The sequence below is a fragment of the Xiphophorus hellerii genome, chromosome 1, assembly GCF_003331165.1.
Source record: "Xiphophorus hellerii strain 12219 chromosome 1, Xiphophorus_hellerii-4.1, whole genome shotgun sequence".
Classification (NCBI taxonomy): domain Eukaryota; kingdom Metazoa; phylum Chordata; class Actinopteri; order Cyprinodontiformes; family Poeciliidae; genus Xiphophorus; species Xiphophorus hellerii.
In genome coordinates this window covers 14,896,563-14,918,284 of record NC_045672.1, presented here as the reverse complement: position 1 = coordinate 14,918,284, position 21,722 = coordinate 14,896,563, and the positions used below count along the sequence as shown (strand labels likewise).

Below are 21,722 nucleotides of genomic sequence, written 5' to 3'. Positions count from 1 at the left end.
TTTTTATAATAAATGTATTAATAAAATGTTTTGGTAAAATAAATAAAATATTTTTTCAATTAATTCTCTTTATATATTTCATGTCACAACAAAATTATATTATAAAAAGGGAATAGCATGTTTATCTTGAGAAATCCAATTCTGGAAAGCTTGCTAAAATGTGTTTACTGGATAACGACTTATAGTAAAAATAACACAAAACAGCCCAAGAATAAATAATTAAACTAAAATATTTTGGCACTTATTAATCCAAATATTTTAACCATGTTAAAATTACAAAAATCTGAGTGGTTCCCAGCAGGTTTTGTGGCTTTTCAGTGACCCTACATTTCTCAACAAGAGAAAAAGAGGCTTGTGATGTAATCAGCTCTTTCTCTCTGCTATTGGAACTTAATCAGGAAAGGTAAGCAATGACGAGGCTTAAACACGACAAGAAGAGGTCAGAAGGTTTCCTGTCAGCAAATGTACTTATCTAACTCGAGCAGCGTAAAAAACAAAGATTTGAGTTGTTGTCACCTCATAGAAAAAGAGAAATTCACTAGCAAATGGTGAGTCATGAGTGAAAGACTTGCAATGTTAAGAGAAATCCCCCTTACTCTGGTTATCGGTCTCCTATCTTGAAAGTATGGGAGTCATAGTTCAGTAAAATGCTTCGACCTCAACTGTGATGTAGCATGTCTTTCTTTACAAAATTTAAACTGAGACTAATGAGGTTAACTTCTACAAGTATATGGGAGCTAATAGCAAATACAGATATATCCACTTATTTGGTCACTTTAAACATCATATTAGTGGTAAACCAGTGTGAAGCACAGAATTTAATAATAATAATAATTAAAAAAAAAACACATATTCACATCTGTAATGTCAACAGCTCTTTTATTAAGACACAAAACACAAAGGTTGGACTTGAAATCTAAAAACAGCTAACTGAAAATACCCCAAATTAATAATCAGCTTCAACGCAAAAAGACTCCTTCTACTTCCAGTGGTTTCCCCCTCTTGTTGAGGACAGGCTCCATGTCGACATGCTCAGACGTGTCCAGCTTGATGTCATACTTGGCCAGTATCTTCATGATGGGCCTGATTTTCAGCCACCACTGTGTCTTCGGGATCCGATGCCTGCAGTGAAGCGAGAGGAGAGGGATCAGTCACCATTCTGACTGACGCTCTGCTCAGCACAGTGTATCGGTTTAGTTAGCAGATGTGTGGCTTACTCAAAGTCTGTGTCATCTTTCAGATCAGCAATAGGCTGGAAGGTGAGTCCTCTCTTCCTCATTCCCAGGACACAGGCAGAGTTTGCTGTGTTTGCAAAGATACGACCTAAGGAGCCCACAAAGTCAAATAGTGAATCCATCACCAAACTCCTCACACTGGTTTACAAACCATATAAGTGTACATCAATAAATTAGAATATTATCATATAATATTTGATAGTCTCACTACAGAAAGAGCAATTTATTTCAAGTGTTTATTTCTATTCATTCTGATCTTTAAGTCTTCCAGCTATTGAAAGTTTTCCAGGAAGCAATAACATCCCATAAGACCAATAAAAAAAGGATCTTAATACGAAAATATGACTGTGCTGAAAGGCATCTCCATGTTCTGGGCAGTGTTTATTCTCATTTGTTGTCCTGACCCCTTAAGCTTGAATTATTGGATCAACCCAACATGGAGGTGAAGTGTCCACTATCACTTTTAGCAAATATTTCCTGTGAGATTTCTGCTGTGCAGAAACACTCTAATGTAAGTCTTGGCTTTTTTGGCTCTAAACTTCTCAACTAAAACAATAACTGGGTTAAACCAGTCATTTTCTGTGTTTTCTTGTGTCAAAAACAAAACAAAAAGTAATTATTGAGTACTGGCTAATTTTTGTGTGCATCAACAGTGTTGTAGAGCATAGTTTTAGGTAGTTTTACCATGCCTGTAGCACTCCTTGAGCTTGTCAGTCAGCCAGAGAATAGATTTGGCTCCCATCTTTGTTCCAAAGTTTCTGTCAAAGGGTGTCGGAGTGCCACCCTGCAGTTGAAAGAGGACAATTGACGTTTAGTAACTTAAAAGAGTAGAAAATGTTCTGACTGCATTTTGATTTTTATCTGACCTGCTGCATGTGTCCGAGAACATTCATACGGCAGTCAAAGATTCCTTTGCCTTCTTCAGAGTAGAGGTTAAAGAGGAAGTCTGTGGTGTAGTTAGCATTGCAGTTTTCATTCCTGATGGGAGAGAAAAGGCAGACATTTGAAGAAAACACAACTCAGGACTCAACTAAATGGAGGAGAAAGGACATTTAGATTAATTGGATAATATGTGAAGGGAAGGCTTGGACAATAATTTTACAAATTCAATGACAACTAAACTAAAAAGTGCTCCTGAATTCTAGTTTTGGACAAGTTTCTGTCTCTTGACTCTGTTCTGTCCTGCAGCTGAAACAAACATACCTGAGAATCAAACCTCTCTTCACAGTTGTCTTCATTTTCTGCACAAGATGCGCTACATTTGCCTGTAGTACAATTTTAAACATCACAGGGTCAAAAATTATATTGTTAAAAAATCGATGTGCATGAGTTGATATACAATTTTATGCTCAAAGCGTGTTTCTTTGTGGATTTAAACTTACCGTCAGGTCTTTAATGCTGAATTTATCCTCATATATGTAGGCGGCGTCAGCCCCAGCAGCCAGCCCTGCCATGGTGGCCAGGTACCCACAGTAACCACCCATGGTCTCGACAATGAAGACGCGGCGCTTCGTTCCAGCTGCAGACTGCTTGATTCTGTCGCAGGTCTGCACAGAAAGCAAACCAGGAATGTTTCAAGCTGTTTGATTTTCCTCAAATATGTAATTACTTTTGTTGTTTCACTACTGACGGTGGTGATGGTGTTCAGGGCGGTGTCCGCGCCGATGCTGAAGTCGGAGCCTGGGACGTTGTTGGAGACAGTGGCGGGGATCACCACAAAGGGTATGCACAGCTCTTCGTATTGTTCTCTGGCCTGAAGCAGCTCCAGACCGCCTACATAGGCCTGCAGCAGAGAAAGATCTTTGTACCATTAGGGTAAAAGTGTCAATTTATTGCTTTATTGCTTGTGAAAAATATACAGACACAGATAAACCAACATTTACAAAGCCTTTGACTTACCTCAAATCCACCAATAATAACCAAAGCATGGATGTTGAACTTGGCAATGTTCAAGCTGACTTTCTCCAATAACTTTCCTGGTAGAGTTCTTCAGGGAAATGAACACATATTTAGATTTATTAGAAGCTTAAATAAAATGTCAGGGCAACATTGCAGTAACACTCTTTCACCTCTTGGTTCCCAACATGGAGCCTCCTTTTCCAGTCCAGCCGGTCACCGTATTCCAGCTTATGGGCTCAATCTGCAGTCAGACAAGATGACCATTGTTTAAACACTATTTTCCAAAGCAGCATCACACAGAACACAAAATATGAAACAATATTTAACCCCCAAAATGCTTACAGAAAGAGACATCAAAGGACAGATCAAAATTAAGAAAACTGTGTTATAAGTGCGACTATGGACCCTGTTCTAAGAAGAATGAAGCATTAATGCAATATTTTTAGCACTATAAATTACAAATTTGGTTACGTCTACAACATGGCCACTGTTATTTTGTCTTTAAATATCTGTATTTCCAAGCCCAAATCTATGCATTTTACTCTCTAGGCTCATGTTTTGCTATTAATCAGGTGTTAGAAATGATCTTCATCCCTTCAGAAGATGTCAAAACAGCCCTGCAAATGAAACGGATGACCATTACATGGCTAATCTAAACTGTGAGTCTCTGTGTCGCCTTTCAACAGGTAGACAACCTCTCTGCCTCTCGCCCAAGGACCCCTGAATATTCCTACACCCTCATAACCCTGCATGCATAAATGGGTATAAGACAATAGATGAATGGATATTTTATGTCTACTTGCATCAATATTCTCAGCAAGCTGTGATATAGTTAAGCCTAAGATTATTAATATCTCTGGCAGAGAAAGAGGAAATGAAACTGGCATGTCTCAAATGATAATAAAGCTAAAAGGAGGATGAATTTTTTTGCATGTTTCCAAGTCCTTACGGTTGAAAGGCTTTCTTGCCATCACCCTAATCTTTAGCTTCATCTACAAAGTTTTATTAAATACAAGTCAGGATTCTGGCAGGGCTGCTCCGAAGGTATTAATATTATTTCCAGTCAGAAGAAACATGTGTATAAAATGAAAAGATTTCTTTAAATCTAAATCAGTCAGGCGTATGAATAATTTTGGGTTTAATTGTACATAACTCTAGTGTTTTCTTAACATTCTAGATGATTGCATCTTTCCAGTTCTTTATCATTTATAACTGATTGGTTTTTCTCTTTTAATTCCTAATCATCTTATTTATAAAATCAATATTTTTGCTTTTGTGTGCCTGTTTACTCGCTTTAATTATTTCCTATTTTTATGACTCCATTGATTTAAAGTCTGTCCTTTTTTAAGCTCACTAAAGCTCCTTGTGTTACCCTTCACTGTATAAAAAGTGCTTTATAAACCAAATTGATGGATTTTTTTCCTTCCCTTTTTTTATATATGCCTGAAGCACATATATTAACAATGAACAGGTACCTGTCCTTGAGCCAGACCATCAAAACCATCCTGGACAGCAAACATGGAGTGGCCCTCGATGATGCCCATCCTCACCACTGCTCGGACCGCAGCGTTCATCCCGGAGCAGGGAGCTCCCACATTCATAACGGCCACGTTGATGTTGCTCTGCCATGAAGAGAACGAGCCCAAGTGTTTTGTCACATTATAAACAAAAAATATACATAATTCATTTTGATTATATTAATCAAAAAGTAGCATTTGGAGTCTAGTACGAAATGAAGTAAAAAGGAGGCGCACCTTCACATCTGGAGGATTTATGTGCGCCAGCAGCTTGTACGTGTTCCAGTTATTTTCAAAACTCCTGCAAATGACAAAAGGTTAATTTCTTCATCCTCATTTTCTTTCCAGTGATTAGAACTGAGAACATCTGAACAACTTATTATGAAGCTGGAAAAAAAAAGCTCCATTCATTTGTATTTTTTCCCCATTTCATGCACAACCCTATGAACGTTAGATAACATACTTTCCCCTGAGCTTGACAGCGTCTTCAAATCTGCCCGAAGCCATGGCAGCAGTCACATCTTTGGTCTGTAAGACAAAGAACATGTTTAGGGGAAAACTGACGAAATACATCTTTGTAATGTTAGTGAATAATCAGCAGGAGCTGTAAATAGAAATACTGATACGTACCACTTGGACACACTCCATGAGGGGCAGTCTGACTGCCTGGTTCCCAGACAGACTGACCACACAGGCAGGAGTGTTCGGTGTGGCCTCCAGCAGCGCCATCACCGCCTCCACACCCATCCTGCTGCCCTGAGTGATGAACAAACATTCATATCAGCATGTTTGTGTGAGAGCGGGTAAACCTGCTGATATCTGAGACAGTCACCAGGACTCTGTCAAAAGCAGACGGCGTTCCCCCTCTCTGGACGTGTCCGAGGATGGTGGTGCGGGTGTCAAAGCCCAGCCTTTCGGTCACCAACTGGAGACAGATGAATGTGCAACCTTTTAAATATTGTGTCAGACACAACCAGAGTAACGTTGCACAGTCAGAGTAGAGGAGAAAGAAGCTTCACCTTTTTGATCTGGTCCGATGTGATCGCTTTGCCGTCTCTGGAGATCGCACCCTCGGCCACAATGATCACATTCAGACGAGAACCCCGAGATCTTTGCTAAATGATATAAAATAATCAACAAGACACCTGCACATTCTGAAAAAAAGTAATTTTCTTTACATTTACTTTTACTATTTTTCTTCCACTTTCCAATTATAGGCCACCTTGTGTTGGTCTATCATATTACACATAGGGAAGTTGGTAGTTGCAGCAGGATAAAATATAAAATAGTTCCAGGGGTGTGAATACTGTTGCATGGCACTTTCTGACATCAACAGCAAATAAAGACACTTACGTCTGCCAGCCTCCTGCACAAGTGGTTCTCCCAGCCTTCATCCGGTGGCACCTCTGGAATGAAAACCCAGTCGGCTCCACAGGACAGAGCCGACACCAGGGCCAGATATCTGCAGCCACGCACCAACCAAGGCAGCAATCAGAGCAGTGGTCTCCATTACACACAAAACAAACAAATCAAAACAATAAATGCACTTTAGACATTTAAAGTGCATTCAAAACTCTTGCAGTTTTGAATGACAAGAGGAGTGTGGTGTGGTGATAGAAAAGAAACCTCCAATAACTGATGGTTTCATCAGTTATTTCTCATAGAAACTAAACTATTACTTTAATTTCTAGAAATTCCAGAATGTAGTAAAGAAGATGATTGAAGTACTTGAATTCAAAGTGCTACCATTTAGGTTTTAGGCGCACACATACATGTAGAATTGAAGTATGAGAAACTGACCCGCAGTGTCTGCCCATCACTTCCAGGATAAATGTCCTCTGGTGGCTGCAAATAAAGACAAAACATTTTATAATATTTTTTATCATTTTTATTATGACCTGAAACATTTTGATGTGATAAAAAAGCAAAACAGGAGAAACTTCTAAGGGGTAAAATACTTTTTAAAAACAGCACAGTAAACTGTTTAAATTTGTATTATATTAATAAAAAAAAAAATTACATCTTTCATTAAAAGATGTTCAGCCACTTCTAATTTTCTCTCACTTGAGATCCAAAAGGCAATATTGCTTTGTAATTGTATTCCCTGAGAGGTGTGCATTTAATTTTCTGGTTCTCGCTTCTTAAAAAAACAAAGTTGTACAAGCCTGTCTGACCTCTGCGCGGTTGTAGTGATGGCGTCCACCACCTCGATGATGCGATGGAGGGCTGAGTCAGTGCCAATGGTCATGTCAGTGCCACAGAAGTCGTTGTCGATAGAGCCAACCATGCCGACAATGTTTAAGTGAGACGACTTCTTGGCTTCCTCCTGTGTAATCTTCCCTTAAGAAAAGAAAAACACTGATCTTAATGTTTGCTGTCTAAATATGACTGTCTAGACATCATGGATCCTATCAGATCCTACCAGTTTATAGCTTATTTATTTATTTATTTACCATCTTTGACCAGGTCAGCCAACAGGCTGCCCCAGTCCGTCCTGAACTGGTTGGCTCCAGTCAGACTGCCGTCTCCTCCAATCACACACAGGTTGGTGATCCCGAGCTTCACCAGGTTGCAGGCCGCCTTCATACGGCCCTCTCTGCTCATGAAGTCTTTGCAGCGGGCGCTGCCGATGACGGTGCCACCCTGACACAGAGAGAACCTGCTTTATTGTAACTTTCACATCGACATTTGCAATGGAAAAGCCCTAAATCCAAAGCTAGTGATGTCACGTGGTCTGTGGACCAACGACGATTTAAGTTTGAAGGCAGCCTGTCACATCCATCCAATAGCGCATTATCATCAGGCCTTCACAGACGCACCGAATCTGAGTATCAAGTTCAAAAGCCTCTTATCTGGCGCAGCTAAAAGGTCAGGTCAGATAACTGAACTTTTTTCAGGCACTCGGTTGCAGACCTCCTCCTGTTCTGCAGTCAGTGTCTGGCTGCATAACCCTTTTAGGACCATAAATTAAGATACTAGAGAGGCTCTCTATTTCCTAAGAAAGCTTTGATATAGAGAGGAATTGCTTAGGTCCTAAGACTGTACAACAAACCCGTATCATCACTCTACCACCTCCATGCTTTACAAATGGTTTTAGATTCTTGGTTTCCTCAAAGACGTTGAGCTCTGTGTGTTATTTGTCATGGTTTGGAGTTTAAAAGATGGTGAGGCAGGTGCAGTGGACCCAGGTTAGGGTGAATAATTAAGTTTTAATGATGAGCAACAGAGAAGTCCAGGCAGCACAGGTGAGCAGAAGGCTAGGAGCTCAGAACTGGTAGCAACTGGAAACAAAGCTTGAGACAATGACATTAGACACAGAATAGACAAGGACCCGACAAGGAAACAACAGACACAGGTGGATTTAAATACACAGAGGGTAATCAGGGCAATGAGACACAGGTGGGATCAATCAAGGGGTAGACGGGAGACACTGAGAGTGAACTGAACACAGATACCTAAAATAAACACACAGAAAAACCAAATCCTCACATTATCTCAAAAGATTAATATTTTTCTTTCAACTGTGCAGGAAGAATAAAAGGATTGGTGATAGGTAGCGTGTTGTTTGTTCACTTAGCTTGTTAATGTAACACAAAAGTGGAGTGTATGTCAACAATAGACAATAACTGGGATTAACCTGGGTCAGAATGTATTGGTCATTGCTGATTCTCCACAAAATGTAATGTAAAATGGTGTTTTAGTCCATAGCGTGACTTTTATCACCACTAAAGAGCACAGTGAATTGTTGGATGAACAGAGAGATGAATTAGCTAAGCTTGTCTCAAGTAGCCTCATTTTTAACGGGCAATTTTGTTTGCAGAGACTTTAGTATCTATTTTATTTATTTATTCACTTGTTTTGTATATTTATCTTGGTTATTTAAAATTTCTTCTAGTTCCAATGTTAAATGCTTATTAGAAATAAAATGATATTGATCTTTGAGAGAGTGTACTTGCATGATTATGTAGTTACCATAGTACTACTTCAAATAGTCTCAAAACAACAATATTATCGTTTATCACAATAACTTCTGGGACAATTTATCATGCAGCAAAATTCATTGACAGGCCTAAAAAAGGCCTATTTTCTCCATTCTTATCTAAACCTTCAATTAAATGAAAGTCCAGAGTTTTTCAGACCACACATTAACCTTTGTTCTCATTAATGTACGCTGGCCCTTTAAGGAAATACATCTTCCGCTTTATTTGACTGACTATGCAACCATCAACCTGTGTGACTTTGCATAAAGTGAGGTTGCTGCGTATCACTCACCAGCTGAAGCATCATGGACACGCTCTCCCATGTTGCTGGCCGAATATGATCCCCTCCATCCACCAGGCCTTGGTAACCCTGCATCCCACTTAAACTGTTATTTTTTTTTATATAGAAAACACACACCTCAGTGTTTGTTTGACACATGATAACCAGAAAGTGCATACCTCATGAACAAAGAAGACTTTGGCTCCGGTGTAGAGACCCACTCTGACTGTGGCTCTCACCGCAGCGTTCATACCTGAGAGCCACAAACAGTTTCATCTGCGACGCTTGTTTAATTCACGACACTGATTCTCCCTCAAGCTAAACGATACAATCTCTCAGCCTGATCTTGACCTTTAAGTGAGTTAACCTTCATCTTGGCACCTCAAGAGACAAAAATAGCCTTGGATCAAAGAACAGGAGCAGGGTTCAAGGGACTCCACGTCATGTGCGGCTTCCGTCCCCTGGATGTTGTTGCGCTAAAGGCCACTGTGAGAGTTTGTGTTGTGACAAGCAATGCGGCATGTGGCGGCTCTTGTTTCAGCAGACAGCAGCTGAAGGATCAGTGGGCGTTTCTTTTCTCCATACCAGAAAAAGTTTAACGGCACTAAAATTAGCCCCGAAGGGGTGAAAAATAAGGAAACTGATTTGGGCCAAAGCAGGCAAATCAACACAAAAAAGACTGATTGGGTGGTGAGGAATACAAGGAAAATAAAATATCAGGCAGTTGAGTGAGTTTTAGGCAGATGTGGAAGGAAAATCATCCAAATTAAATGCAAGTTAATACAGCACCTCGTTTTACAATTTCAATTTAAAACGTCAAGATAGAATAATCTATGAAAATGACACATTCAACAATTAGGGTGGAGTGATGTAATTGTTTATCAATCCTCATGTTTTCAAGCAGGTCTTGCAGCTAAATGTCCATATAAATCAGTCATTTGTTACGAATTGTACACGAGTATCTTAAGATTTCCAGCTTTAATAATTTGCCTCCAAAACAAGAAACTTAATTTCAGATTTCTTCTCACGCACAACAATATGAAGGAATATGCTGTTTGAGTTCCTCTGCACCAATTTTGTGTTTTATTAGTTCATTACAAAGGTGAAAATAAAATCATAAGAATTTTGCCACTCACCTTGAGCGTCTCCTCCTGACGTCAGCACAGCTATGGACCGTCCAACGCCCATCTTTGTTGGATCCATGGCGGTATGAAGGTTCATGGACATGTTTTACAGAAAGATGGGTGAACTAGGAGAAGGGGTGAAAGGATGAGGAGAAAAAACCTGAGTAGTTCTTAAACTCTCTGCTTCTCAGGGGAGTCACGAGAGATGGCTCAGGCTTTATAGAATACCAGTTCTATTCTTGCCCCCCTCCCTCTGAGACCTTCATCACTTACTCACTCATACAGCCAAACTAAATATAAACAGGACCACAGAGGGCAGCTACACACAGAGAGACATAAATCACGGTGCAATAATGCTCTTCATGATGAGGTATTTTCCATTAATACAGTAGTCTAAAGAAATTGAAGATACCATTCAGAGATTGATTTTTGTTTTCTCTCATAAAAGTGAAAACAATAATGAGTAATGAAATGTGAATTATTATTGCAGGATCTCATAAAACACAAACTAAAGGAAAAACGGCTAATTTTGTTTTGTGGTTATTCAAGTTGAGGACATCAGAAAAGGTTCAATAATTCGTCGGATCAGCTGGTCCAGGCCAACATAAAGGCGGATGACTGGCTTGACGTATTTTAGCTTCCAGCATATTTGAATCAGAATCGGCTTTATGAGCCAGGTTTGTCCGCACAAACAAGAAATTTGACTTTGGTTTCACTTTGCTCTCCAAAAAATACATTTAAAGTAGAAATGTATCCATATGTATGTATGCTGGGTTTTGCACATAACAGCCAGTTGCCCTGACTTCAAGGTAAAAATTTAGCCGTTTATTTCCAGGATGTGTGAGCTGCCCTTTTCCTGACCCCAGAACTCCTGGATGGAGGGAAGGTCAGCCCTGATGATCCTCTCTGGAGAAGAGCTGCAAAGTGTTCAACACTGTGTGCTTGAGTTTACTCCCTTGACACTGCTGTGGATTGCCAAACAGGAAGAAAGGAGTGACAACAACAATGACTGTTGGATTGAACTTATACAGTAGTCATACAGACCACTCAGCCAATCAGCAACTGGATTGCAAGATGGCTACTCTTGTACTAAACCCTGGTCCTTGACTGGAATGATGGTGATGTCCAGGCAATTTCCTGACAAGATTCATGCAGGTTTATGTGTGTAGTGGATTGAACTGTGCTGATTATATTGTAAGTCTGTCCACCCTGAAATCATTTTTGGTTGAAGTAGAAGACGATGAAGCAATTCTACAAGAGACATTGCTGGGGCTTTAAAAAATCTTAATAAAACACATTGACCAGACCACAAGGTTTTTATATCAATGTGACTATAAACAATCACTCAACATTAGTACTGCATGCTGTTATGAAAACATGCAATTGCAATGCTGTTGTTTAGTATGACAATGTTGAAGAGGTTTTTCACTCTCCCCATCCTTCCATCATCAGCAATGACCCAATATTTTTTTTGTTCATCACCTTGCTTATCAAAATCTATATCAGTTTTTGGCAGCAAGGACTGAAAAAAACCATCCAACTGGCCAATATATATTGTTTTAATGAAGCGAGTTAATGAAAACATATGAAAAAAAATCTTTTATAGTTGAAAATATGTTTTCAAAGGTTGTCAATGGACATGCTTATGCTATCTTGTGGCAATTGTTAAAATATTTTTTGTGCAAGTGTAGCAACTGACTTAACCTGCATCTGAAACATACCGGCCCATAAAACTGATTCAAAGCAGTCATCTTGGGTTTCAATGGGACACACTGATGTTGTGATGGAGTAAAATTACAAAACATAAGAATAAAATCACCACAAACTACAAAAGTTTCCAAAATAACTTAGCAGTTTTTTTTGTGCCTTATGTAAGTTGAGGCTTTAATGTATAAATTGCATGAATTAGATTAGATTTACATTAAAAAGAAAAACTAATAGTAAAAATAACAATGAAATGTTCAATAATTGACGAACATCTATAGTGAGTTTGATTGAATACAAGAAAGTCAGACTAGCACACAATTTAGGATGAAGGCAGTGTTGGAAGCGGGTCTAGAAAAGGTTATGAAAGCATTTCCAAACTTGTATGTTTACAGATCTGCAATGGAACAGTTTGCCAAAAAAAGAGAAGTAGTCACGACCCAGTGAAGTCAAAAACCTTTCTTCCCTAAGCTTAAATATACCAGTGATAAATGTAAGTGGCTTGACAAAAAACCTGAAAAAAACAGATAAAATTTCTTTTTATGATTTTTTTTTTCCTTTTAACCCTGATGGAGACCACTTTGTTTAGTTTGGGGGTCAAACGCCTTTTTCAATTGATGCTGTCGGTTTTAAACGTTAAAGACATTTATCCTTTTTTTTCCCCCTAAAAAAATAAAGAAAAGAAAAAACATCGAACCTCTTAAAAATGTTCGATTTCTTCTAATGTATGATGCAAAGTTCAGAAACTTTTTGTTACACTGGGATCTTTTTTTCACTTACTTGCGTTTTTCTTAGCTTTACTTTTCGATTCGCCACAAGTTAACGTGCCAGCTGTGGAGCTACGTCATTACGTTCGCGTCCTTTGTACGACAAGCCGTTTCGGTATTTAATCGAGGTCTCAAAGCGGATTTCTGACATGTATTTCCAACAGCACGTTGTCTTCCATGGACAAATGACATCACTTTTCTTCCCGTCTAAAATAAACAAATAAGTCTTTGTTCATCTCTTAGAATTTACTGTGACTCCAAGTAGCAGATGGCTTAATGCATTTTAAAGCAATTATTTAAAAATGATTTGTCAGCAGGAACAGCTCGAATTAGCAAAAGCAGGCTAATTCACAGATTAGGGTCAATTGATGGTGTTGTCGACATCCTACATTTTGTTCCGTCTCATTCCTTTCCTCTAAAACAGAGATGCCCAAGTCAAATCCTCCAGGGCTACGATCCCTGCTCCTACACGCCTCAATCAAAAGACTGACTTCTCTCACTGGCGGTATTGATCAAAATCAATAGCAATATTTTATGCCAGGTCTACATAAGCATGATAAGCTATTCATTTGATCCAGGTGTGTTAGAGGAGGAATGCATCTAAAAGTTGCAGGGTGGTAGCTCTCGAGGACTCGACTTGGGCTAAACTACCAGATGTCTCCTCACACCGAGCCCAGTTTCAATTCAAAGGGAATGGTGCCTCTCCACTGTCACCATATCCTTGCTCAGAATTAGGGATTGTTGCAGCATCAACAACTTAATACAGAAACAAACCAAACATGGATAAAAATGGATTCTATATAATTGGATCTAAATGGGACCTTTGTTTTGCAGAACGCCTTCAGATCACGTTTGTTGTGAAATTGAAGCCCTAAAAATGGTTCAAAACTAAAATAAATACAAGCATTAAAAATTTTTTTCCAAAAAGACATTGAGATTTGAGAAATAACCCTTTTATTCTAGTGACATGTCCTGTAGTTTATGAAGATGTTTTAGGCTAATGCTAACAAATTCAGAGTATTTATTGTGAGAAAAAAAAACACAACAACTTTACAAGCAAAACCTTATTTTTAGTTTGGAAAGAAAAAGAAGCAGATATCAGCTCAGTTTGAAACTTCTAAAACATGTCAGCTACAATATCCAAATCCTCCCAATGGTGAACATAAATTAATCACTTGAGTTTTTAAACATATCAAGGATGTTTGGTTTCTAACTGAATGTGTCTGACCATCAGGTTTCTGCTCATTCAGCTCTGCGGCCTCTCTCATCTGATCTGCATGGTATGCCGTCACATGACGCTGTATGTTCACCCCTGTAATGTGATGGAACTGAGATCTGCTCAAAAGGTTTGAACCCTGCCTGACCTATTGACAATCCGTGGACTGCAAGACAGCATGCCATATTATATAATCATCAAACTTCATCAGAGTAGAAAGAGAAATTCACTCCATCAGAGTGAATATTTTTATGGTTTTAGTTATAGAAAGAAAGAAGGATAAATTGTTGTTTTCTCTCATGCAAAGTATATTTTTAGCCAACAGTTGATTCCAAGTGAACAAATCAACAAAGGGATGGAAATTAAAACAAATACATGTTCCAAATGTAACAAATCTATTTTATTTTTAAAGTTCATACATAAATTTAGCAATTTATTAATAGTAATGGTCATCAAAAAATGCCAGTACAAATTTTTATTAGCTTTAATAACACCAATAAAATAGTCCAAAAACCAAATAATTGCAGAGAGTTGCTAAGTTTTCACATTGTTGTCAGAATGCAGGTCATCCCTCGTGCTGCGAGTCAATCGGGACAAATCTCTATAGAAACAAAAAGAAAACATGCCGATATTTAATATTAGCATGTCTGTCGACACAGAATATGAACATTTATTAGGTATACATTTCTGGAAATAATTTAAAAATGCATATGCTAGATCAAGCTTACATACAGCAGGAAAGATAAGAAATGCAATCAGCTGTTTGTATACTGAATGACATAGAATGACACTGATCATACAGATGTAAAATGTGACGGTGAAAAAAAAAAAAGCTGACGAATGACTTGAAAGCTGAGGTACATATTTGGATCGTATATTGCCCTCAAAGAAACGTTTATTAAAAAAGGCATCACAACTTTCCATTGAGCCTAAATGTGTCAAAACCTGATCTGGGAGATTTTTTATGGTTGGTGAATGTGTGTGTGTTTTTTTTTCAGGACAAATAAACAAACATCTGCTTGAGTTTTTTGGAAAAGCAGATTCAATTGTTTTGAATCTGCAAAGCAATTAGCATTTTTTTTTTTAGTAAAATGCTAAAAAAGGATTCACCTTTAGATTATTTTTTCTTACCTCAATCTCAGGAGACTTTACTACTTTACTTTAATATCACCAACAGTGGTAGTAAACAGTTTAAACAGTCGTCCATTCAGTCATATGCTCACCATCGACTCCTCAAAGTGCAAAACGGAGGCCAACGGGTTTCCGCAGCGAGAATGGACAAACTCAGAAGCACCTGGGACAGACACCGAGGTGTAGGTCGCGACCTCCTCGTCCATTCGCAACTCCTCCAGAGGAGGAAAACGCTTTCGCAACATGGCCACTGCAGGATTCAGAGAGCAAGGCTTCTGATTGACAAAATCTATCAGACGGTAAAAAAAAGAAAAAAAAAAAAAAGAGAAAAAACATGTCAAACTCTCAACAGTAGGCATTATGAATCATGAGATGAATGACGGGTCAGTGGTACCGCTGCGCAGTCGCTGAACGACAGAGCTGCTCTGCTGAGTCGGCTCCGACACGTCGCTCTGTGCAGTTGTGAACTTCTTCTGTTCTGATAAAACTTGATCCCGCTGGGCCGAGGCTTCCTGGTTCTCAAACCGCGGCGCTCTCATCAACTTTTTACCAGTCGAGAAAAAAATGACAGACTCTCTTGGTGGAGCGTGGAGGAAAGTCTTCATCTTCTCCACATCCTCGTCGTCGTCGTCCCTGTTACGCCTCCCTGTCTCTGCCTTCTCCTCTGTGGGGGGTTTATTCTGAAGAAGCGAAAACAAAAAGAGTTAAACCTTTGATTTAAATGAGCAGAATGTCGGCTTTGAATGTGAAATTGATTTCATACGGAGGAGGATGGAACTGAGATCTGCTCTGATTTTGCTGAGGGATTGTTGTCCGTCCCAGCTGTGATCTGGTCGTCTTCTGGATCATCAAATAACTTCTGGACAACTTCCTGCCAACAAACAGTCAGATGAACTCAGTCTCATACTGTGTGCTTATTTCCATTAGTGCTGAGCAACATGGCTTGAAAATAAAATCTCAGATGTTATCGTACTAGTTACTAATTTGGTTAATTTTTTTTGGTCACTTTTTCTTACTTTTTTTTTTTTTTTTTTAGAAAAAACAAAATTTCAAAAACTGGCTTTTACTTTAATCATCCCTTCTGTGAGTTGTCCTCAATTCAAATAAACAGCTATAAAACACACTTAAGATGTTAGGCCTTAGGTGTGAAGACGTCACTCTGAACTATGGAAATTCAAGGAGTGCATTGTGGGGAAAAAACAAGAAATCACAATTTTTCCAAAAATAAATTCTTCAAAAAAAGAAAATCTGGGTAATCAATAAACTCATTTTATCTCCCAGCTCAAATTTGTATTAAAACTGTAATTATTTGTAGTTTCCAAAGTATCAAAAGTTATAATAAAATATTTCTAGATTTATGCAGTCGCATTATCCAAAGTTTGACAACCAATAGAGGAAATCGCTTTTGTTTATTAATTGTACTGATAAAGAATCCAACCACTCCAAACTTTTATGAGACCATTCATCTAAAATCAACAATGTCAACCTACGCTCAACCTGAATGCTGTAGGAGCTTCATATGTAGGATTAATTTGACTGTTTCACCTCCTGACGTGGATGAATGTTCCTTTTGTAGCTTGCGTGTCCAACGGTGCCGCATGGAGACAGATACCATTTCTGAAAACAAAAGCAGCAACACGGTGAGGCGAAGCTTCCTGAAATACAACCAGACCGACACTGAGAGGTACAGTATGTGTGTACAGACCATGGCAGACATGGGCTGATGTTTGGTGTTGCAGACTCTCTGTGGAGACCACTTTGTCTTTGCCGTCTCTTTGAACACCGCTGCTCAGGAGAAAATAGAAAACTCAGCCACGGCAGGTTGAACAGGACAAACCGATAGTAAGGGAGCGTTAACATAACAATGGTGCGTCTTACCCATAGTACAACTGGTTGAATTTGGACAACTTTTCTTAACAGGCACTCTTTGAGCCTAAAAATGGGAACAAAAAACAACAACCTTTTTTTTAAAGAATTAAATGAGGCAAATGATAAAAAGAATCAAAGAACCTGGAGTTAAATTACAGCAGGAATGACAATGAGCAGTGATGATATGAAGTTTATTGTGCTCATACACTGTAGATTGAAGTGCCTCTGCCAGGTGGACATACTGAATTTCTGGACATGGCATCCTTCATGCCCTCGTTCTGAAGGATGCTCCGCAAAGCAGTGGCGTCGGGCAAGAACCCCACTGACCTCACCGGTCCTGAGAAACGAAAAGAAATGCCAACTCAGCTGAGAGCATTTTGGTAAAATAGAGGTGCATTTCAAGAGGTATTGCAAATACAAATCTAAGAAATGTGGCATGCATTTGTACTTTGACATCGTGAGTAAATACTGTAAAACACCTTTTGCTGCAATTTGCAAATCTTTTAGGAAAAGTCTCACTTCTCCAGCGCCAGTTGTGGAGCGCTACTGCGCTGCAACCTTTAAACACATCCCTGCTGCAATCAAATCATTGAATTACCTCTTCAGCATGCCATCAAGTTTGGCAAAAGCTTGTTAACGATTCATTTGATTCACAAGTGTCAGAGCAAGGATGCATCTAAAACTGCAGGACACTGACCCTGGAGGAATGGATTTGAAGACCGCTGGCCCAGATCCAAACAAAATGCTTAAAACCAAAGAATTTAAAGACCATGTCATTTTTCTTTTAATATTAAACTTAGACTAAAGATCTATGAGGAATCACTGAGTGCCGGCGACAAACACAAATAGCTTTCAGCACTCTTTGTAGGGTGTGATAATTTTTTTGTAAATGTTAGTCTACGATGTTCAGTTACTTGGAAGTACTTTAGAGTTGCTTTTCAGCTAGAAGCCATTTCGGTCTTTAGCTTTTGGTTTTAAAAATGGCATCATACAGTTTATGTATTGCATTAATTTTAATTACTTGTCTTAATGGTTTTTTTCCCCAATTTAATATTTAGTACTCATTTACTTAAATATTTCTGAAGCAATCCTCAACTCCTGGTAAACAGCAACAAAGTCAACAGTGTGCACTGCATCTGCTGATTGAAAGCAAGTATTGATATTTCTGGCGGAGTGGGCAGGCGTTGTCAATTACTTTCTGCACGTCCTCCCCTTCAATCTGTAGGCCATAACATTACATTAGTGTGATAAATATTTCATCAACCTTGTTCTAAATATTTGACAAACTGAATACGTTTTTATTACTTCAAGTATATAACCTAATCAGCAAAATACAGACCCAATATCTCACATTTTGCCCAAAGAATTCACAGAGCACGAGTTCCACTTTTTGAATTGAATAACCAAAATAAATTAACTTTTAAATCGTAATCTAACCGACTAAGATCTTTCTTTATAAACTCTATACCACCAAATATCCGACTATAGAGTACATCTGGTCTGTTTAGTGGCACTGATCATATGCCATGAGGATTCAATATTGGTGCAATTCAAACTAGTTTCTATGCAATATGAAGAAAAAGAGACCCCAGACCTTAAATCATTAAAAAACAAAACAAAAACACTTAATTGTTTCTAAGTTGCTTCATTGTTTCTTGAGTTCTGACCTGCGAATGTTCCCTCTTTTTGTTGAGTCTTCTTAACAGACACTCGCTGAGGCTGCAAACAAGAAGAATCATAAAAATGCGCAATATTTCAAATTTCTGAGCACCAACAACAAAATTCTGATGGAAATATTCAGGACTAAGATCAAAGATCCAGTAAAAGCAATAATATATTTCTGAGATAAAAGCCAACTCACTAGATAGTTGTATTGTTTGGAGTGTTTCGGAGTAACAACTGCTTGACTTGCACGGAATACGCCCTCGTCCCGGAGGATATTCAGCAAAACCGCGTGGCCTGGTTGGCAGTTCTCACTTTTTTCTGAAATAAAAAGCAATAATTTTACACAACTGACAAAATATTAGAAGAAACAAATAAGAAAATGTCTTCTTAGAGCATAAAAAGCATGCCATAAATATAGAAGACTGTTTTCCTTATTGACAGTGGTGATATAAAGAAATTGAAAACAGTGAATTTACTCATCTACAAAACAACTTTTAAATGAAAATTTACATTAAAATCAGAGTGAAGGAAACACTCACCATTTAAAGGATTTGAACAACTGGCCTGTGTGGTCAGTGACACAGACTGATGAACAGCTGAAGTCTTTGGCACGTCCAAGCTGACCTCTGGATGAAGATGAGCTTGGTCTGAGGTGATACTTACATTTTGATTCGCTATCTTACCAGATGTGGATGTAGGATTTTTCAAATGGGCTAAAGTCTTTAATTTTGGACTGGGCTGACTTGAAATGTGAGTTGCATTTACTACAGCCTTTCCAAGGGACTTCCCTGAATTTTTAACCAAATCTTGATGTTTACTGGGCGTTTTGAATGAACTGTGTTCAGGCCGATTCCCCCGAGTCCTTGATTGAGGGGCTGTTAAAGGTTCAGAGTTCTCAGTTCCTCTCCTTGTGGTTCTCCGCTGCGAGAAGTTAAACGGTACAGGCCGAGTACATGCCTTCCTCTTCGTTTTACCCTGCAAGAGAAAAAAAATAATTAAAACAACAATGATGACAAGAATGAAAACGTGTTGAATTGAGGAACTTACAGCTAACGGCTTTTCTTCCCACTTGCTATGGGATTCCTTGAATAAAAGGGGAGCCTGGAGTTTTAGGGACTTTGCAAGCACGGGGAGCCGGCTCCCACCTGGCTGCAAAGGAGGCTTTCGACCAGCTTCTATAGGATCTTTGTTTTCAGCACCTTTCTTTGAAAGGTGAAGCGAGGACATTACTTCAGAAAGCTTTGGCTCTGGCTGTTGAATGTTGTGTTCACTCTTCATTCTGTGTGGGGAAATAGTTGGAACTAAAATGTTACACTTTTCAAAATTGCATCTCTGCTTCAACACACATGGTATAAATAAATATTATCAGAGTAGCAGACATCTGTATAGTTTGACTGCGTGCCAAGAAAGCAGCTTTACCATCTGATTTAGGTGTGAAAGACCAAGGCACATCTAAAAGTTGAAAGAGTCTAGCTTTCAAAGACTGGTGTTTGAGATTCCTACTCTAAGTACTTAACAGAACAGATACATTTATATCATATTGGATTAGAAGGAACAAGACTCAGTTTGCTGATTCAGACAATTTTGAAGGCAATTAGTTGCAATGGATTTTATTTAAGGGTATCAGGCTAAAGTGATATGAATATTATTGAAAGCTACACTTTTCATATTTTTATTGTAAAACAAAAAACATGTATGCAACCTTAAAACTTCCCAGCTAAACTACTACTTTATGATGGCCTATTGCATAAAATTACTGTAAAATACATTGAAGCTGGTTGGAATATAACATAATTTCATGAAAAGGGTTAAGGTATATGTATACCCTTGCAATACATTATAAATTTCTAGTCTGTCTGCTACTGTTGAGTATTAAAGTGTAAAACTACAACTAGTCAAGGTTTTTTTTTTTTTTTTTTTAAATTTAATTTATTTAATGGCTGCTACCCAACATATACGGGTAATTTACTGTATGTTCTATAACAACTTTGAAGAAAGACTTCTAGTAACCCTCAAAGTACAAATTTTCAGAATATCACCAACTTTCTGTTGCATATCAACTTTGAAATGCATAGTCATATGCATTACAAGAAAACGTGTTTTGGATAAGTCACATACAAATCTTAGGAGGGAAAAAGTGACTGAACGGGCCTTTATATATCTTACCTTAGAAAATCACTGCGGATTTTATTCTGACTTTGTTGGCGAAGGACCGGAGAAGAACTCATGATGCTGATCGGGGTAAAAAGACAATCTCAAGGTCTGAGCAACTAAAAAAGGCAAACAGAATAAAACATTTGAGCAGTAAAGCATAAATACCCAAACACGCCTTTAAAGATAGGGAGTATGAAACTGACAACGCTAACCAACAAGAAAAATAATATTGCTAATATTGATATACTTCTAATGTTTTTCAAAGATAAACAAATATTGCCGACAAGGCAAACAATAAAGCAAAAACACATGAAATGAGTGTTGTGAAGAGCCAGCTAAAATATTAGCAAGCAAAGAAGTTAGCTTTGACCTAAACAGAAAGCTACGTTTAAAGCACACGCTACACACGACCGAAAGCTAGCTGCTGCTTCTTTCAGATACATCTGAAAGGCAGATGGTCCTTTATCAGTCGTTTGAAGAATGAAAAACTCTTTCAAAGATAGCTTATTCCTTACTCCAATTTGGTTTGCTTTATCAGACGTTTCGTGCTGATTTAAAGCTCCTTCGTTCCGTCCTTTCTTGCTATGAAGAAAGCCTGTCAACTTCCTGGACCATCAACAGTTTTCAAAAAACGCGCTTCGTCATTGGTTAAAAGCAGATCCCAAATTGACCAATGGCTGTGAGGGATCTGACAACCGAACAAAGGGCAACCAATAAGCATCGGACCTTCACAAACAACTCCATGGTAACGACGATAAGGTTGTTTCATCACGTGACTAGTTTATTTGCCGCGAGACCTGTCGCTCTCTATCTCCCCCACCACTACGTAAGTAGATAGATAGATAGATAGATAGATAGATAGATAGATAGATAGATAGATAGATAGATAGATAGATAGATAGATAGATAGATAGATAGATAGATAGATAGATAGATAGATAGATGTTAAGAGTGAAAACATCTATTATTCTGTATTATTTTAAAGAAGCAAATTCTTGCTGATATAAGGTTACCTGTTTGCTAAAAAACAACAACAAAAACAATATAGGCTTTGAAATTAAGAGTTTTCATCACTGCATTTGGCAGAAAACTTTAGATAAGATGACATTTAGATATTTCTACCCAGAGGCAATTAGAAAAAAAAAATAACTTAAATACATCTACTGATATTTTCAAATAAA

At 38.3% G+C, this 21,722-nt stretch overlaps 2 protein-coding genes and 1 long non-coding RNA gene across 6 annotated transcripts; 1 reads left to right on the top strand and 2 right to left on the bottom strand.

The window, feature by feature from the left end:
* Positions 1-862: 862 nt before the first annotated feature.
* Positions 863-10,248, bottom strand: pfkma (phosphofructokinase, muscle a). The gene is given in 23 exon segments (XM_032573504.1): positions 863-997; positions 999-1,122; positions 1,218-1,323; positions 1,920-2,019; positions 2,102-2,213; positions 2,439-2,500; positions 2,618-2,782; positions 2,866-3,018; positions 3,135-3,222; positions 3,305-3,375; positions 4,610-4,756; positions 4,889-4,952; positions 5,115-5,179; positions 5,282-5,407; positions 5,484-5,576; positions 5,671-5,766; positions 6,005-6,113; positions 6,452-6,496; positions 6,826-6,991; positions 7,105-7,294; positions 8,924-9,001; positions 9,091-9,164; positions 10,048-10,248. Coding segments are annotated over 23 exon segments (2,343 nt in total). The 5' UTR covers positions 10,139-10,248; the 3' UTR covers positions 863-979.
* LOC116726696 (uncharacterized) lies at positions 3,382-4,925 on the top strand. The gene is made up of 2 exons (XR_004340652.1): positions 3,382-3,896; positions 4,584-4,925. It is a non-coding gene; the product is annotated as an uncharacterized LOC116726696 (long non-coding RNA).
* A 3,852-nt stretch (positions 10,249-14,100) lies between the features above and the next one.
* troap (trophinin associated protein) lies at positions 14,101-21,168 on the bottom strand. 4 transcript variants are annotated; one of them, XM_032575771.1, is made up of 14 exons: positions 21,057-21,168; positions 20,554-20,657; positions 19,435-19,666; positions 18,927-19,362; positions 18,584-18,705; positions 18,390-18,441; positions 16,929-17,059; positions 16,732-16,786; positions 16,559-16,641; positions 16,399-16,470; positions 15,617-15,724; positions 15,248-15,533; positions 14,946-15,142; positions 14,101-14,323 (listed from the first exon to the last, which is right to left on the bottom strand). In XM_032575771.1, the coding sequence occupies exons 2-14, from the start codon at positions 20,613-20,615 to the stop codon at positions 14,288-14,290; spliced, it is 1,872 nt and encodes a 623-aa protein (XP_032431662.1). In that variant the 5' UTR covers positions 20,616-20,657; positions 21,057-21,168; the 3' UTR covers positions 14,101-14,287. The 4 variants fall into 4 exon arrangements, with proteins under 4 accessions (XP_032431662.1, XP_032431679.1, XP_032431672.1 ...); XM_032575788.1 differs by having other exon boundaries at positions 16,559-16,638; XM_032575781.1 differs by having other exon boundaries at positions 20,554-20,619; positions 21,057-21,162.
* Between the last annotated feature and the right edge of the window lie 554 nt (positions 21,169-21,722).